Source organism: Brienomyrus brachyistius, chromosome 7 (assembly GCF_023856365.1).
Source record: "Brienomyrus brachyistius isolate T26 chromosome 7, BBRACH_0.4, whole genome shotgun sequence".
NCBI classification, from domain to species: Eukaryota; Metazoa; Chordata; class Actinopteri; order Osteoglossiformes; family Mormyridae; genus Brienomyrus; species Brienomyrus brachyistius.
The window spans coordinates 3860332-3879732 of NC_064539.1; the positions used below are offsets into that span (position 1 = coordinate 3860332).

Here is a 19401-nt window from a genome sequence, read left to right on the forward strand (position 1 = left end):
GAGTAACAAAGTACCTTCATTTCATTTAGAAAAGAATTCCAAAATGTCTTTTACAGGTTTTGTCGTATGTAAATTACAGCAATTGTCTTTTTTAAACAGAAAAATAACAATTAACTGTAATCTAGTTTAAAATGTTATCATGTATTCTATTCAAATTATTGAAGTTACCTGGCAACTGGAATTGGCAAATACTATTGATTCCAATGAAACATTTGAAACCACAAAATCACATGAAGAAAACGTACGCTGACCGTTACTGAAACGACCTGGTATCTGTTTCATACCTCACTTTACAACACACAGGACTTTTTTTTAACAATTTAAAGGCACAAGTTATTTTACGTCATGGCCAAGCCACCTTTGCTAGTTTAATGGCAGAAAAATAGTCAAAGCCAGGCGCCTGGTCCACAAGGGATGTACTCAGTCACTGCTGTGTTTATGGTTTAAACATGCTATAAACTAATTTTTTCTAACATTTTCTTTAAGAGCTAGGTGCACTTGCACCTTGGTGGATTGCTATTATATTTGTGGATTTGCCAGGTAGAAGAAAAGAATGCTTCTCTACAGAGATACAGAAACAAATCTGCTTGTACACAATGTGAAAGCGTTTGAGCAGACCATCTACAACAACAGCAGGATTCCACCAAAGTAGAGGTCTGCATTCCCGTAGAATCCATGGCAATTAAGTGCAGGGCAGGACAAACTTTCATTTTTGAATGCAGGAGCACAAGGGAAGTGACTGATATGCTCGCAGTAAAAAGAATGAAACAAGTGCTTTTTGTTATCAAACAATTATTTATTTGCATGAGTAAATAGAAAATTACACAACAAAGTATAGCACGATATCACAACATTACATTGTCTCAAAGCGCTTTAGAGCACCCCCACCCAAAGCCCCCAGTGAGTAAGCCATAGGCGACAGTGGCAAGGAAAAACTCCCTAGAAGGAAGAAACCTTGGGAGGCACCAGACTCAAAGGGGAAGCCCAAACCTCCAGGGGCCGGCAGGGAGAGTGAAAAACACACACATCAGATAACTGCAACAGGTATTCTTCTACATATCCTATACATATGCATGGTACAGTGGTTAGCACTGTTGCCTCACACCTCTGGGAACATTTATCCATTTTCTAAAACCGCTTCTCCTGTTCAGGGATGTGGGGATCAATTTGCCTTTTGGAACAGGCGGTCAGATGGATCCCAGAGGCTACAGGCACGAGGCAGGGAACAACCCAGGATGGGACACCAACCCATCACAGGGCAGGCTCACACACACAGATCATTCACACACACACACACACACACACACACAAACTCACCATTCATTCACACACCATTCATAAACACCATTCACACACCAGTCACTCACACAGCATTCACTCACACACACACCATTCATAAACACCATTCACACAGCATTCACTCACACACACCATTCATAAACACCAGACACACACCAGTCACTCACACACCATTCACTCCCCATTCACACACACATAGACCATTCACATACACCATATACTCACACACACCATTCACTCACACACGCCATTACCACTCACACTCACTCACACATGCCATTACCTCACACACACCATTCACACACCTGTCACTCACACACACCATTCAATCACCATTCTCATACACACACACACACACACCACTTACACACACCATTCACACCCATCATTACCAAACACACTCACATACCATTGACATATACCACATTCCCATTTGATGTGGACACCTTCACACTGCCTGCTTCTAGATTATTTATGTTCAGGTGTTCCACTAATAATTTGTCCACTTTAGTTCCAGCAATTTCCCAATTAAGAGCATTCAGCTGGAATTCACTGTCTACAACCTCTATCTCCACATCCATAATTTCCAATTCAAATTCTGAATTAAAACCCCTCTCTGCAGTCTCCTCCAATTTGACCTCTCCAATTTGTATTTCGACAATTTCAAATTTATCATTTACACCATCTAGCTCAAACTGGCAGAGGTCGACCACTACGGCTCCTATTTTCAGCCTGTCTTGGTGGTCATCTGCAGGCTTTATGGAGACTGTCCTTTCATTTAACAGAAAAACCTCTAACCCATGCATGTCTAACCCCTTATCCCTCCCAGGCTGGTTGATGGGTGGAGTTGCTGGGGAGCACTCTCCTTCTTCACCCCAGCAGATGATCTCATCCCACTTGTCCCAGGCTGCCCAATACACATCATCCGTCCAGCTAACTGCCTTGGCAATTGGCTTTCGGGTGTGTGACACGATGGAACGGTCAGCCTGGTCAGAGGGTGATTCTGCTGGGGAGCACAGCTCTTCCTCATCTTCCCAGTCAATCACTTCCATCCACTTGTCCCAAGTTGCCCAGTATCGATCGTTGCTCCAGCTGACAGCTTTTGCAATTCGTTTGTTTCTGAATGAGGAAAAACACACAAGCAATACAATAGAGCTGTCAGTCACTCCTGGCACATGGAATTCAGTTCTGCACTGACACCTTCGCAATGAACAACTGCATTATAGCATAGGAAACTAGTTAACTTTCACATACAATTTACATATAATCAAGAAAGAAGCCTGGAACAATTTTAAATTTTACTAAATGGCAATGTACTGATTTTAGTCACCAAACAAACTTTTCAGGTCTTGCTTCACTACTTTTATCTGTGTTTGTTGCAATACATCTGCCCTCTCCTGGTCTGCTGGAATATCATTGCTGTAGGCAGCACCGAGCGCAACCACCCGCATCCTCTTCCGAATGCAACATGAAAGCGCAGGAAAGCGCACGTGCAAAAGTGAAATATCATCTAGACTTTGCGGCACAGGAAACTAGCCGACTTGCACATAAAATTTAAATATAACCAACACAGTAGCCCGCAACAATATTCACTTTATTTAAAAGCAATGAACTAATTTACTCACAAGCAAGCGCAATTATTTACTTAAGCGCAGTAAAGCGCACGCGGAAAAGCGAAATATCAACTACACTTTGCGCATAAAATTTAAATATAATTAACATTGTACCCCGGAACAAAATCACTTTATTTAAAAGCAATATACTGACTTTACTCACCAAACATATTTTAATATACATGCAAATTTGACAGATACTAAATAAGAAAAATTATCCGATAAAATGGGAGCAGAAAAGCAACGTACCTCGTCATCTTGGTGCAGAAAACAAGTGAAGCTGCGTCTTTCAAACCGGCAGCGTCCCACGTGCCGAAGAGTCAAATGTAATCAAGCAACACGGCCCACACAATTAAATAATAACATCATAATAATTATAGCTCTTGTATAATTATTCTATATATTATTCTATAATTAGAGGAACAGACTTTTACAAGTTAACTTGTTCACCGAGAATAGTATACAACACCGTAAGCATATAACCCTTAAAGGATGATTAATTAAAATTCGCACATTCATCCTGCATAACATAAAACAATGACTTAAAGAGACTTAATATGAAATGAACGCTACTGTCCGAGGGCATTTATCTCCACAAATCGCTATGTAACATAATGTCTTAAATACTCTGATTTTCAGAATGACAGAATCTTAACATTTAAAACTTTGTTTTGCGATACCGATACGTAGTGATATTGGTATGTGGAACAACGTTATGTTACACACGCCTCCCACAATTCAAGAAGCTGTAGTTAGATTAAGAGCGTATTCACAATTTACCCGTTTGCCTTTTACCTTGACTGAGCACGATCCCCCACCCCAGCTGGTCTGCATTCCCCACATTGCAATTAACGATCCTGGCCTCAGCGCTTTTGTTACCGTGGGACTTTGTTATGTTGAAGAAAACATTAGAAGGGAACTTCTGTCGCACAACTGAATGAAATTTATGATTAATGCATGGCAGCATTCTCCAAGTACAGTGGGACGGACTCCCCAACGGACCGAGAGTGCTTGTGATGTAAAATACACTAAGATAATTCAGTTCCTTTAAAGAGCGGTTCTTTTAATACTCTGTATTATAATTTTCGTGTGCTGTCCCCTTAAAAAGCATATCACCAGTATTCCTTATTCAAATTGTCCCATTAAAAACTACAATCCCCAAACGTCAAATTGCATGCTTCTGCATGTCACCTACACTTCAGACTTCATCCTCAAAATCAAAGCAGTATTAACACAAGCGACATGTGCCATCACTTAAAGCCAATGTAACTTTTTTAAAATAAAGTCTGTTTCAACTGGATTTTTACCTAAGTAAAACAACCATTTTATGTTCTATTTATCTTAAAACTACTGAAACAAATAATTGGCTACAATGCAGTTCCGCTGTTTTGTTTGGCACCGTAAATTATGTCCTGCATTCTGTGGAAAAAAATGAAGGCTGAGGAATGTTACGTAACACAGTTAAAATGCAAAAGTTCTCTCTGGTGTAATTCACTGCATAAAACCATGGTCTTAAGTGTGGTGTCTTCTTCATAACACTCCCTGACTTTTGTATCCGTGACCATGAGATAGGGTGGGCTGCTTTTCTTCCTTCATTTTACTAGTGTTCCTCCCTTTCCTCCCAGCCTTGGCTGGTGGTTCAGGCAGCATCACCTTCTTTTAATGGACCCAGGTGTCATTTATTTTGAAGTGCAGAAAATGTTCTAGCAGAGGTCTTAGACAATTTCTGAATTACACAGAACTCTGACTTCTTCTGAAGCTGTGAGAAATTGTTCATCTGTAATTGTTGCTTTGATATTTGTTGATGTGCGTGTGCCCTCCTTGAGCAGTAAAGGGGAGATCACATGCAGAGCTGATTTTCTGTAGTTTCTTAGTCTAAATAAAAATAAAATATTCTCTTCATATAGTCTGGAAGAGCCAATTAGTTATTTCTAGAAAAATAAATAGAGCCAATGAAGGAACCAGATGTCACAGTAACACAGGTCACTGTCTGTGGTGCTGGGTGTTGGGCTGGCGCTGAAGAAATAGGATAACTGGCCAAAGTGTCCGTGTGCCTCCACTGATTACAGGACATTAGTTAACAGTAATTAGCAATCACTTATAGTTCTCATTTATAATGATGTAAAATTATAAATATATATATATATCCATCCATCCATCCATCCATTTTCCAAACTGCTTATCCTACTGGGTCGCGGGGGTTCCTGAGCCTATCCCAGTTCCCAATGGGCACGAGGCAGGGAACAACCTAGGATGGGGGGCCAGCCCATCGCAGGTCACACTCACATACCATTCACTCTCACATGCACACCTATGGGCAATTTAGTAACTCCAATTAGCCTCAGCATGTTTTTGATTGTGGGGGTACACCGGAGTACCCGGAGGAAACCCCACGAGGACACGGGGAGAACATGCAAACTCCACACACATGTAATCCAGGCAGAGACTCGAACCTGGGTCCCAGAGGTGTGAGGCAACAGTGTTAACCACTGCACCACCATATATATATATATGTAAATATATATATATATATATATATATATATATGTAAATATATATATATATATATATATATTATGGACAAAATATAATCGTGATTTAATGTATCCCTTCTGCTCTTAAAAAAGCGCAATATGTCTGAATGACGAATATGTCTATTACGTTTTAATAATCTTGTTAATATTTGTTTACCTTTTTTTCTGTAATCACTCTATGTTAAAGCAATTTTTAAATCTAGCTGTGAAATTGATGATGCTGTTGTTATTCTGACTGTCTGAACATAAGTGAGGGGATGGATGCACTATTCTATGGAGGCCTCTGAAGAGAATAAATTATCCCAATATTATATTGGGAGAGATGATTAAATCAGAGCTAGATAAGATTTTAACAACTCTGAGCTATTAGTTAAGTTCTTCCCAAATGAGTTTGATGGGCCGAAAGGCCTCCTCTAATTTGTAAATTTCTTATGTTCTAAGACATACAGTACTGTGTGAAAGTCTTAGGCAGTCCAAAGAAATGTTTAAAGCTGTTTATCTGGGTAGCAAGTGTACTTTGACTTAGAATAAATGACACAATTTAACATTAGAACATGTGCAAATTAAGAGTAACACAATAAAAACTAGTAATAACTTCTTCTGTTTTCTAAAGCGTTACTGATATCTAGTTGGATGGCTAGATGAACACCGCTTCAGTTCCCAAACTTCTCCCCAGCGGCACCTCAGCCGTTCCATGATTTTGTTAAATTTCACCAACAGCTCAATTAAATAATTAATTATACTGGTTTAAAAAGTCAGTGACAGATTGACTAGCTGTACTGTATGAGGTGTGCTAGTGGCCAAGTCAAAAAATACATGGCTGCACTGGATGGTCGTTACAAATACTAGGATGATTTTAGCAGAGGTTCTGAAATGGCTAAGCTGACACACTTTGACAGGCATAATGTAGCTGAAGTTCAGCCTGTAGCTGAAGACCCTGCCCCACTGCAGAAGTTCAAGGGAATTCTGCTTTTCCTTCTCCATCACTTCCTGGATGGCCTCTTTCGAAGACCTCTTCATGCACACCCTAGCCAGATGCACTGAGAGGCTTGGCTGTGTCTTCTTGCACACGGGGCAGAGCAGGAAATGCCTGCTCGAAGCACTGGGGATAAAATAAAATTAAAAAAAGTCATAAATAAAGATTAGATTTGATTCATTACTTTTAGTTGAATAAAGAAACAGTCCAGTCATCATCAACACTGTTCGTTTCACAGTGGTTTGGATAAATAACATTTGCATATCCTGATGGCTCCTAGACTGAGTAAAGTACATAATCACAGCTATTGAAACATGTTAACTAATTACTTACATTTATATTAAAATAAAATTTAATTAATTAAATTAAACTTAAGTTGCTTCAAAATATTGTTTTAGTTTTGTAATGGATGCAATTTAAGTTTTAACAATAGCAGTCAGTGGTCAGAGACTTTTGCACAGTGTCAGTAAAGTAGAACAAGTTTATCCACAATTTCTACAGATTCTAATGAAATGAACAGTCCATTATTGGGATGGCTGAGGTCCTTCACGATCTTCTTGGCCTTGGTCCAGCACCGCCTGCTGTAGATTGAGTGCAGGTCAGGGAGCTCGGTGCAGATGGTGCGCTCAGCTGATCGCACAACCCTCTGTAGAGCTCGTCTGTCCTGCATGGTGCTGTTCCCGAACCAGGTTTCCTCCCAGAGTACGTGCAGATCAGTTGCATTGGGGAGTCCATACTGTGATGCTGAGTGAGTGTAGTAGGAGTTTGAGAGATGAAACTCCTGATGATTTACTCCCTCGGCTAACTAACCAGAACAGGATCATACCAATACCAAAATTATAAGTTTATAAATGTTTTTCACTACCCTGATTCATTCAGTTATTTCTGTTTGTTAATTCCACCCCCCAAGCAAATACATAAACAAACAAACAAACAAATATTGAGGGGGGATGTGTCAGAGGTGATAGAATCAGTGGATGAATCTAAAAAAAAAAGTCATGATTTTTTTCTCTCCAAAACATAATGCACAAAAGTTAGGTAAGACATTGACATGTTATGACAGTAGCATGATGCAGAGGAACAAACAGAAGGAAATATCAAACTAAACCTGAGTCAACTAGGACTAATTACACTAAATTAAGTGGAACACACAAAATACCTAAAACCACTTAATAAACAAACAACAAATATTGCATTAGATAAACTATACTGATGCCTGAGAGAAGTTGTTGTGCAAGCTGCAGCAAGTACGTAAGGCACAGGTGCAGAGACACTACATATAGTGCAAACTAATTTAAAAGTATACAGTACACACAATGATTCCTGAAAAATCAAAATACCGTGGAATACTAATGAAATACTTATCAGGATGATGATGATGATGATGATAGAAATAATAAAGAATTAGTTTAAGGTATTATGCAATTGACATGTACAATTAAAAAAGAAATTGCACCAGACATTTCCTGTGGCAAAGAAGGGTTGCTTTGTGGCATGTCGCCGACAGGATGTCATGGGCAGGAGGGTAGGCAGGCAGGGCAGCACAGGCAGAAGGGCTGGCGGGCAGCCAGAACTGTTTTGCCACTGCAGTTTGTTTTACAGTTTCATCTGCATTTGTTTCCCCAAGGTATAACAGCAGCTAATTTATGAACATGCTGCTTTTCAGAAAAGAAGTTTAATTTCCAGGAGCATGACCAGTGCACACATTTAGTGTTGACGGTTCTTTGTAAAATGGATGTCCTGTACTTTTATTGATCTGTCCGTCCGTCCATCCATCCATCCATCCATCCATCCATTTTCTAACTACTTCTGATGAAGTTCCGGGTTATGGCGAATTGAACGTCTGACTCCGGTCAGCTGAGCAAAGTTGGTAACCTTGGTATTGTGTGTAGGAGATTCGGTATAACTATAATTTCGTTCTCCATTTACATGCCGGAAGTGTCTTTAAGTGTTATGTAGTTTTGCCTGAAACGCAAAAATAAAAGAAAGCAATTAGAGCTAACCAGTTGCTGCTGTAGTGATTGAAGAACTTTTGTCGGAAGTTGGATTCGAACCCACGCCTTACTTCAGAGAACAGAATACACCTTACTTCGGAAGGCTGTTTACGTTGAGTCGGGCGAATGAGACCACTCGGCCATGGGGCAGTTTCCAGTTAAGGCTGGCTCGCTGCGAAGAGTGGGTGAGTCCTAGTGTGCGTTAGAGCGGGTTAGCGATTTCAGTCAGAAATTTCAGGGTAATAGCGGCGAAAAAAATGGATCATATTGCCAATGTTGCTCAGAATCGCAGTAGCCTTCCGATGGTATGCGGTGCGTTGCGGTAGATTACTGTGACAAGAAAGCAAACTTTCATTATTACCATTCTGTTTATATTAAATTACGATCTTCCATATTAATCAAGGGATTGTAAAACTGAGAATATTTCAGCTCCAGTAGTTTATACTAAAGTTGCCCGAGTCACAACATGGTCTTTAAATGGCAAAGACAGACATAAATCAAATGTATATGAGCAGCAACATAACTTAGCATCCGGACCCCCAATAGGATAAGCGGTTTGGAAAATGGATGGATGGATGGAAATGTGATGTGGTGGCGAAGTCGTGCAGAAGTTTTACAACTGCACTATCGATTTATCACTTTATTTAGAAATATAAATTCAGTTCTTATCATTTTTAAAAGTTACTTTCTTTCACATTTGAATTTCAAGGTGTCCCTCACAGTGACACTGAAGGGCGGGGCTACGGGGGGCGGAGGTGGGGGACGCGGTCAGAATGGTATGCACTTTGGCTCCTCAAATTTCACCATCCTATGATTCTGCTGCGCGTCCTCGTGACCCAATTTTAATAGTTTTATTAATATATTTTTTTTAAATTTGCGAATACAAAAAATGTCGTCTTTACTGCAAAAAGTCATCCCTTATGTGTAATGTAATGCTTTTTTTTTACCACTAGATGTCGACATAGACCGTGGAAAGCCGGTCAAAGTAAGTGCGACACTTAGCGGCAATTACAATATTTATTGTTAAATCAATGTAAAAAAAAGTTAAATGTAATGACTTGTACTTTTTTATGAATTTGGATCTCTTTAGAGCAAACATATTCAAATGGTTTGCTTTTATAACGCTCCAAGTAACTGCGCAAGCCCCTCAAAGTGCTTTATGCCTCTCGCTTCCCATTCATTTCAATGGGCTTTCCCGACATTTGGGTAATTGTTTATTCCAAAGCCTCGAAAACACTCTGAACTGCAATTTGTCATGCAAAATGCATAATTTGTTGTATAAAATATGCTGACTTCTAAAAAACAATTTATTAAAAGAAAATAAAAAGGGCATGCCATTATATATTTGGTTGCTTTTTGCCACCGTTTGACCGTTTTCTGCTCAGTAACTGTGCCTGGTCCTTCCCTGCTGTAAAGCTATTTTTAGTACCTCTTGCTAGCTCACCATTTGGTCACTGACAAAAGATAAAAGAAGCCGACCACCCAGACAGGCAGGCGCCCAGAGTAATTACTGCCATAAAGCTATCACGTGTACGGGGAATGCAAAGAACGAAACTAAATGGATACAAACACCCCAGCCCATTTCAAAACAAAAACATTTCGCTGCTATTTTGCAACATTCTGGATATTTCAGAGCACAATGTTTACCTTCTATGTAAAGAGCTAAATGAGCATGAGCGCCGAAACCCCCTCCCCCGTTGTTCCCCCCAGTTCAGGAGTGGACGCTTCTGCTCAGAAGCTGCAAGGCTTTTGGCACAGCGTTTGGGGAAGCTCAGGGAAAGCAGCAGTCGAGCCCAGAGGACCCCCCCGCGGGAGTGAATGCGTCTTTTCCGGTGCTACATTGCTTTTGCACGGTGAGAGCGTTTGGAAAGGCCCAGCTCGGCGAAAGCGGCAGCCGATCTCTTTACGGACCCGCCCCCGCTGGAGTGAGAGAGTCTTCCACGGTGCTGCAAGGGTTTTGCACGGTGCTAGCGTTTGGAGAGGCCCAACTCGGCGAAATACTAGGTAAGTTGAATCCTAGGTCCTTAGGACTCTGAGCGTATTCACAGTGGGCTGTCTTTTCGGAGCCTGCTTTTTATTACAAGTTTAGCTGTTTATTACTAGCTATCATTCTTTCATACCTTTAGCCCCATCCCTTCTGCATTGCCATAGCGCTTTGGTTTCATATCTGATTAGTATTTAGTTGTTTTTTTTTTCATGGTAGTTGAATGCAGGCTCCGCTCCTAATCCCATTAAATTTGAATACTGGGTCATTAGGACCCAAAGAGAATCACGGGCGCCATTTTGATGACGTAAACTTTTTTTTTTCCGCCATTTTGGTATCCTGCCGTCCTGAGATATGCCCCGAAACACACAAAGTCAGCGCGCTGCAACTGAATCCCAACATGTTTAAAAAAAATGCTTCTAAACCGCAAATTAAACTGGGTGACGAGGACCCTGTAAGGTGCCAAAGGAGAGGAGACCTGCACATGTAAAGTCACTCTACCTCTGCTTCCAGCGAGACAAGAGCTCCAGATTCTGTTGAAGATTTCATCTTTTGTTGAACAACTTCTCAAGAATGGCTTCCAAGTTGTAAGTTATGATCAATTTATTATTTCATTTGAATCTGTAGAAATTGTGGATAAACTTGTTCTACTTTACTGACACTGTGCAAAAGTCTCTGACCACTGACTGCTATTGTTAAAACTTAAATTGCATCAATTACAAAACTAAAACAATATTTTGAAGCAACTTAAGTTTAATTTAATTAATTAAATTAATTAAAGGCGATTGGCTCAGCTGAGCAGTGCATCAGACAAGCCTCCAACATCCAGTCTCTGTTGAACAGGGTTGTGAAAGCAGATGTAGGTTTTCAGGATATATTTAATCTTTGTGATCACATTGCTGAAACTCAAGATGGCATTGGCAACCATCGCTTCAATTTAATTTCACTTGTCTTGCTTTCACAAGTTGAGAGAAGACCATGTGGCAAAAGTACATACTCTCCAACTACAGACCAGCAGTTTGAGGAAGAAACTGTGTAAAATAGTACTGTTATAAGGATACTAAATACTAGACACAGAGCCTCTGTCTTCCCACCCCCACGTCACAGGAAAGACACAGCTTCTGTACTGACACCAGTATATATTGCAGTTCATTGGCTATAGTTCTTGACAAATATATACAAGATGCCTGTGTGTATAGACCTGCCCTGTCTATAGTTATTTTTCCAAAAAGGAGGTAACTGGATGTTCATCTTTCATATTACCGTAAATGTAAAAAAAATAATAAAGTATTTTCCTTGTCTGGAAAATGTATTGTGTACAGTTCATTGACTATAGTTCTCTACAAGTCTATACAAATGCCCGTTGCTTTGGATAAAGGCGTCTGCTAAATGCTTAAATGCAGTAACGGTCCTAGCTGATGAGGCGCCCTAGGCGAGCATCAGCGCCGGCACCCCCCCCCCCCCAGGTGTAGGGAAACTATAGCGGAACTAATGTTGCGTTTGGGTTTAGGTCTGGTCAGTTTTGCTGGTAACATTTTCGTTTTGCTCAGTTATAAGTGCAGCATTTGTTATGCGGCTGAGAAAGTGTTTTAAGTTATAACGTCAATATTCATGGATATTGGAGTTATTGTATGAGCTGCAGTCATAAGTTAATGGCGTGAGCAAGCTGTAGCCTATTTAGGTTTGTGTTTGGTTATTTTTAGGAAAATGCCTGTGTTTTTACTGATTCATTTTTTGATGTATGTGCTTTATTTTATCTAGTTCTCACGGCATGCTCGACCGGATAGATATGTGAATAAATGCCCGTGATCAGAGATCAACTTGTGTTCGTTATTGAGGGAGGTTACAAGGGGGGGCGGCTCATAGGAAAGTTACGTATCATCATCATCATCATCATCATTATTATTATTATTACTTAATAGGCTTTGCTAAGCAGGTAAATTCATGTGGGCTTGTTCTTTTCATATTAAGACGCATTAATACCAACTAGCTTTAAGAATAGTGGAATGTTACACTTTTTTCTTCCTCCGTTTGTGGCACCCCCTGGATGAATGGCGCCCTTAGCATTTGCCTATATTGCCAATGCCACGGGCCGGCCTGCATAAATGCATGAGTGGTAACGCAATGGGGCTTATCATGGAGATTACCAGGGTCTTTCAGCTAACATTGCTGGCCTTTTTTTGTTGTGTTTTGTATTTGCATTGTTCTGCATGTAGTAGGAGAGTAGTGTATGTTTATTTCGAATGGAAGAATGAAAAAATACCTATATGTGCATTACATTTTGAACATAAAAGTAGGCTGTGTTAAGAAAACCCGCTTCTCTGTCGATTTACTCGTGGCTCGGTCGTAAATACATGTCTGACATTTATAATGAACCAAGACAATAAAAATCGCTTCTCAAATTTGCCCATTTATGGTTCTTTATTTCTGAATGCCAGCTTGTCCCTGATAGACGTTCATTCATTTAAAAGGAGCTCTACCCCGTCCCAAGATGGCGGCTCTGTTGACGCATTCGCTCCCATAGACGGCTGTATTCAACGCGACAACCAGTGCTGCTGCCTTCTGCAGGTTGGCGAAGATGCGAAGGGAAACCGAGCATCAGATGAAGGTCCACTTGTTCTACCAGCAGCTCCTGAGGTATGGTGCTATTGTAGAGTAGCTGTTAGCCATCCATCACTCTCCATGTGCTCATCTACATCTCCATCCACTTCAGCGAATCTGTGTGGGGGCCACTGGACCTGCTCAGTCTGGTGGCAGCAAGCGTCTCGAACCCATCTGACACAATCTTCTGGAAGGCAGCCCTCTTGTTGCCAAGTGATCATGAAAGAGATGCCAGTGTTGCTAACCAGTAAGTGGGGGAACTGGGTGTCGTTCGGGGAGGGATTGGGTGTTAGTTGGGTTTAGAGGTCCTGGAGCTTACATTTGTGCCCCCCTCCCATCTCTGATGCAGGATTTTGACAGAATGGCTGGAGTCCAAATTCGGTAACTCGGAGAAGCAAGAACACAGGGAGATGGTCCCCAACGGACACATGCAAACCTTGAGCATCAGCAGCGGCCTGCGGAGCGTGGGGGAGCGCATGCACACAGTGCACGTGTGTGTGAAGGTGTGGCAGATAGGGGGGAACTTGCCGATGAATATCGACAGGCTTCATGCCCCTGTGTTGCATGTTCTGTCATTAATGTTAGTCTAGCATAGCTTAACATAGCCTAGCATAGTCTGGCACTATGTGATATTAGCAGGTCCTGTGGTAACACAGATGTTTGCGAAGGGTGCAAGTGCAGGAAGTGAGGCCATGTTTCTCACTGTGGGTCAGGTGGCCCGCGGGCCCCTCAGCGAGGAAGGCCAGTTGGCATTGGAGAAGCGGAAGGGGCTGATGGGCATGGGCGCCCTGCTGATGCTGCTGCCCTCGGCAGTCAGTCCCGGGGCTGATGAGGAAGACGGGGACATCTTCCTGTTATCCGCCCTGCTGCAACTCCGGCAGATCCAGCAGGCTAATGCCTGGCCACAGGCCCTTCCTCTGGTGGTGGTGGTCCCAGGGCAGGCTGGGCACAGGGCCAGCGATGAACGGCTAGAGGAAGGTGTGACACTAACCGTGTCTATGACAACAGGTGTCGCGTGGGATTCGCTTACTTTACTTATAGCATTTCTCTTGAGGCTATGTTTACGTATGCAGAGCTAATACAGTTGGTTTGTTCCTCCTGTCTGACCATCGGTTTCCTTTCCCTGTAAGACCTGATGCTTCAGACACTCATTGAGGAAGGTTTGATTTCAGAGTACATGTTCGTCCATATCCCCGAGACCACGAACGAACCCCAAGGATCCGAGCAGGTGAGTGTGCATGTTGTCGCTGGCCTCGGTAAGATTGAACCATCCCATTGACCATCACCCCCGTCTCCCCGCAGATCCGCCATGCCGTCAGGTGGCTCTCTGCCCGCTCCACGGCACCAGCCCGGCTCGTCTCGCAGACGTTGGTGCAGGTTGTGGAGGCCGGGCTCTGCCGCGAGTTTGCTGGTAGGCTTCACCGTGATCGGAGGGACCGTGACATGGCGGGACTGCCCTCCCAGGGCCCTGCACCCGTCATCGGCCTCTACAACACTGTCCTGGCTTTCTTGGCTGGCCTTGTGTCGTCCCCGAGTCTGGCTGGCCTCTCCTGGCCCGTGGCAGAGTTCTCGGTGCCAGGGGGTGGTGACTGCCTACCACATCTGCTCTGGAACTCGGCTGAGCACCTGGAGTGGCTCCAGGGGGCAGTCCTGAGCCTGCGGCTGCCCGACTGGCCGCTGCCAGCCGTGGGGGGTATGTCCATGCCTCAGATTCGGAATTCGGACTTCTTGCTAAGTGGCTGCTTCTTAGTCTGTTTCCTTAAATTTCTGCTGCTGCCACCGCTCCCCCCACCCAGCTCCTTGGAGCCAGCTGGTTGCCTCCATCTTCCAGTACGTATCTCAAATCCCATGGTCCCGCCACAGCCAGCCACTCCTTATGTCCCAGTTGGAGAACCTTTTGGAGAGGCTGCGTCAGGACTGTGTGGGCCGAGGTGGGGGGCCGGACAAGGAGCCCACTTTCTGGGAGGTGCCCTGGGACGAAATTGTCATGCTCTGTGTAGAGCACCAACTCCGGGACTGGAACCCTCCTGGGTGCCCCGTGAGTGAAGGTGAGGGGGGTGGGGTGGGTCTGACGTTTGGGGGGGCCTACTGGGGATGCCATGCAGGTGTGAACCTATCCCACCATCTTCAGATGTCATCAGTGACGACGGAGAAATCTCGGTGTATTTCCTGAGCGATGGGCTGCAGGGCTTCATACCGCCGTCCTGCTGGGTGGATGCCGTAAAGCAGACGCACAGGGACAAGCAGCAGGGGAAGGCAGGGTAAGAGCCAGCCAGCCATGTAAATCTAACACATTCCAGATAGACTGTTAACAGTGACCTGCAGATTTAATGAATATTATTTACTATTAAATGGAAGAAGAGGGAAAGCCATCAGCTTCCAGTCTTGCTCATATCCCCAAGAGTGGTGTACAATACTGGCTTCTTATCCAAAGTCTCTGCCATTGCAGGTGTCACCAGAGCATGTGGCCTCATCCTCGACTGGCCAGGCCACGTCTTCAACAGAAGCTGTTTCACAGCATGGTTGAGGACCCTGAGTCCGGATCCGGTGTTGCCCCTGTTTTGGATGCTGCCTCCAGCCCCCAGGACCTCCTGGCTCGCATTGAGGAGGAGAAAGAACAGAGCCGCAGGTCTGACAGAGAACAGACATGCTACACACGTGTACTCTCTCATGTGAGTTGTGGCATAAACATTGAGCCATTTCCTGTTTGACTTGGATCTGCAGGTTCGAGGACCAGCTGCGTACCTGGCTTGACGTCGAGTCCCTGGGCCCTTCCTCTTCCTCCTCACCACTTTTCTTGCCTTCTTCGTTACTGTCTGTACCGGAGATCGTAGTGCCCTCCCCAAAGATGGCTGCCCCACCTGCACTTGCCCTGGTATTGACCCTGTGCCTACACAGGTGCTCACATTTTAAGACCCCAAGTACCCTGTGCTCATCAGTTGAGACTGTTTCTGTGCCCATTTTTGTAGCAGAAGGAGCGCAGTGTCCGCAGTGACCAGGCCAGGGGAGCTGCCAGTTCTATGGGGAGGCGTCTACAGGAGCTGGAGCAGCTGATCTCTGCAAGCCGGGAGGAGGAGCTCGCATGTGAGCTGAAGCTAAGCTGCCTTCTGGACATTGTTGATGACTGAGTGTCATGTGACCCACCTGATGTCTGCCGTTGACTGCCACAAGTTGTCTCTCTTATGCCTGATTTCTGCAGTATATTTAGTTGTGTGGTACTTGTGCATATATTGCTTTGAAGAGTATGATGTACAGTAATTTACACAACATTGGGAGTGTTGTAACTGGGGGAAAAACATGTCATAGGAAATGGACAGTTTTTTAGGGTTTTTTTTTGTGCAAATTTTAAATATTAAAATGTTATTGTATTTAGAAACCCATGGCTATTTCTTTGTTTTTTTTCCATCATGAAACTTTGTTTATTGTACTTTTAAATTGAATCACAATTTGCTGCAGAATCTTTAAAACCTGTGACGTTATTTGCCCATATTAGACACTCATACGTGGGGTTGTTACTGCTGTTTCTTTAACCTTGTGTATTGTTGGTCAAAATTAACAATTTAGGTAATATCTGCATTGTACACCATTGCAAAAGTATGTCTTTTTTTAGATTCTTAAAGAAATGTCATGTAATTGCTTAGTGAACTGCTGTGATCTTCAGTTCAGTCTGCCACTGAGTTCCTTTTATAAACTGGCTGGCTGGTTTTTAAGAAAATATGCCCGTGGATGCCCTACAGGTGGCAGCAGGGAGCCATCTGCATATGTACAGACAGTCTGCTGGTTAAGAATATTCGACTGACTTGATGTAGCTAAGATATTTTACATTTAAAAGCAGATGGCCATAGATCCTATCATACTAATTTAGTTTAAAACTATTTTTAATATCAAACATGCATTACTTTATGATGCTCATGAAAACATCACCCTGCTTTATTCTTTCGTGGGCTTGAGGTACAGTACTGTATGCAGTTATTTTTAATATTACTGTACTATAATGTTCTGTAGTATTACTCTTCTCACACCAATAAATTTGACTTTAAGACTGACTTAGGATGGATCTTCTATTCTGGGGACTTCCTGTATTCTGTATGATGTTCATTATGAACTGCTTCCTCTGATAGTTTTCTGCTTGTTGAAATAATGTCTACCTGCCCCTGCGCTCACTGTCATGTAATTCTGTTATGCACTTTTAAATGCAGGGAGCAGATAATCCCTCCCCCCCCCCTGCTGACTGTTCCAAATCATGGGTGCATGTTACAAGTGCGGAACATATTTTAACTTAGTACTAACTTAGCATCATATTTGATCTGATTCGACTGAATATTCCAGGTTTCCATCTCTCATGCATCTGGTGTGAGGTGTTTTCAGACTCTCAGGCTGGCGCAAAGAAATCTTACGGCAAGTCTATTTTACACTAGTATAAACGTAAAATCAGCGACACCAAAGGCGTTAGAGTAGTTTGCAAAACCTACAGACTATTTAAAAGGTAACACAACTGTTGCATACGTTTTATATGCGTGTTATCTGGGTGTGCAGACTTGTGGCGAATTGAACGTCTCACTCCGGTCAGCTGAGCAAAGTTGGTAACCTTGGTATTGTGTGTAGGAGATTCGGTATAACTATAATTTCGTTCTCCATTTGCATGCCCGAAGTGTCTTTAAGTGTTATGTAGTTTTGCCTGAAACGCAACAATAAAACAAAGCAATTAAAGCCAATCAGTTGCTCAAATGCTGCTGTGGTGATTGAAGAACTTTTGTCGGAAGTGGGATTCGAACCCACGGCTTACTTCGGAGAACAGAATATCCCTTGCGTCGGAAGGCCAGTTACGTCGTGCGTGGTGTCTGAGACCGCTCGGCCATGCGGCAGTTTCCCGTTAAACCGTAAGGAGTAGGTTAAGTCCAGCCTTGGCCTCCAAGCTGACGTTTTTCTACATATGTGCTTGTGTATCATGGACAGTAAGAGGGGGCAGGCAAGGAGAGAATTTCTCTCTTTGGGGATCAATAGAGTGTTATTATTATAACGTACGTCTAAAAAGTATGATGGTCTGTCGATGAATCAATAAGAAAATAAATGAAGTCGTTTTCGCGAACACGCTGGTAAAGCCAGGGGCCGGACCGACTGTAGGGGGCGTGGCCAGAGACTGCCTGCTGACCATAGCTGTCAAGTCTCCCGTTTTGGCCGGGAAACTACCGTATTTTACTTCTCTTTCCCGCCGTCCTCCCGTATTAGTATTTTCCCGTAAATCTCCCGTATAATAATATATATATATATATATTTAAAAATTCTTCTGCCTCTCCAAACTGAACTGTCAGTAGCCTCGCGAGAACTGCCACCTGCATAGCCTGGGTGGCAGTTATCGCGAGATTAGTGCCAACAGCGGGAACGAGAAAGGAGAGAGATGGATGGATGGATGGATGTGTAGAAGGAGAAGGCGTCCCTGCCAAGAAACAAAGAAGTCATGTAAATACATCGGAAAATGGGACGACGAATTTACTTTCCTAAAGAGGAGCAGGATGGGGCACAGTCACGCGTTCTGTAAGATTTGTAAATGCGATTTTAGTGTCTCCCACGGGGAAGGAACGATGTCAGTCGGCATGAAAAATCCAAGTCATTAGTGAATGACAGAGAGCCGCATGAGTGAACATGAAAAATTAGTAGAAAATGCGCAATGAAAATAAAATGTAAATGACAAATGGTTATTTTATATTTCTTGTACACCTGTCTTAAAATGTAAGGGATACTGGAGCCTGGTTGCGGTGGTGGGATGGCTCTCGGCGGGTGCCGGAAAATTTCCTTTATTTTCAAATCCAAACCTTGACAGGTATGCTGCTGACTGTTCCAAATCATGGGTGCATGTTACAAGTGCGGAACATATTTTAACTTAGTACTAAATTAGCATCATATTTGATCTGATTCGACTGAATATTCCAGGTTTCCATCTCTCATGCATCTGGTGTGAGGTGTTTTCAGACTCTCAGGCTGGCGCAAAGAAATCTTACGGCAAGTCTATTTTACACTAGTATAAACGTAAAATCAGCGACACCAAAGGCGTTAGAGTAGTTTGCAAAACCTACAGACTATTTAAAAGGTAACACAACTGTTGCATACGTTTTATATGCGTGTTATCTGGGTGTGCAGACTTGTGGCGAATTGAACGTCTCACTCCGGTCAGCTGAGCAAAGTTGGTAACCTTGGTATTGTGTGTAGGAGATTCGGTATAACTATAATTTCGTTCTCCATTTGCATGCCCGAAGTGTCTTTAAGTGTTATGTAGTTTTGCCTGAAACCCAACAATAAAACAAAGCAATTAAAGCCAATCAGTTGCTCAAATGCTGCTGTGGTGATTGAAGAACTTTTGTCGGAAGTGGGATTCGAACCCACGGCTTACTTCGGCGAACAG

The 19401-nt window shown here is 43.0% G+C and overlaps 3 protein-coding genes across 8 annotated transcripts in view; 1 reads left to right on the top strand and 2 right to left on the bottom strand.

Annotated features, from left to right (window-relative positions):
• Positions 1–775: 775 nt before the first annotated feature.
• On the bottom strand, positions 776–4025 carry LOC125745810 (uncharacterized). Its single transcript, XM_049019034.1, has 2 exons — positions 3162–4025; positions 776–2418 (listed from the first exon to the last, which is right to left on the bottom strand). Exons 1-2 carry the CDS (start codon positions 3167–3169, stop codon positions 1701–1703), a joined length of 726 nt encoding a protein of 241 aa, XP_048874991.1. The 5' UTR covers positions 3170–4025; the 3' UTR covers positions 776–1700.
• LOC125745812 (uncharacterized) overlaps positions 776–19401 on the bottom strand; it is a 59412-nt gene continuing 40786 nt past the window's right edge. For 3 of the 5 annotated variants that reach the window (XR_007398766.1, XR_007398763.1, XR_007398762.1), the window contains exon 3: positions 776–1582. The gene's annotated coding sequence lies outside the window, so the exon portion shown is untranslated. Of the gene's footprint in view, positions 1662–19401 lie in introns of all 5 variants that reach the window. The other 2 variants (XR_007398764.1, XM_049019037.1) reach the window with 2 other exon arrangements.
• LOC125745799 (germinal-center associated nuclear protein-like) lies at positions 12965–16577 on the top strand. Of its 2 annotated transcripts, none has more exons than XM_049019010.1 (11): positions 12965–13037; positions 13114–13248; positions 13351–13504; positions 13715–14009; positions 14132–14229; positions 14304–14694; positions 14798–15049; positions 15133–15262; positions 15451–15630; positions 15726–15876; positions 15971–16577. In XM_049019010.1, the coding sequence occupies exons 1-11, from the start codon at positions 12979–12981 to the stop codon at positions 16127–16129; spliced, it is 2004 nt and encodes a 667-aa protein (XP_048874967.1). In that variant the 5' UTR covers positions 12965–12978; the 3' UTR covers positions 16130–16577. The 2 variants fall into 2 exon arrangements, with proteins under 2 accessions (XP_048874967.1, XP_048874968.1); XM_049019011.1 differs by having other exon boundaries at positions 13715–13979.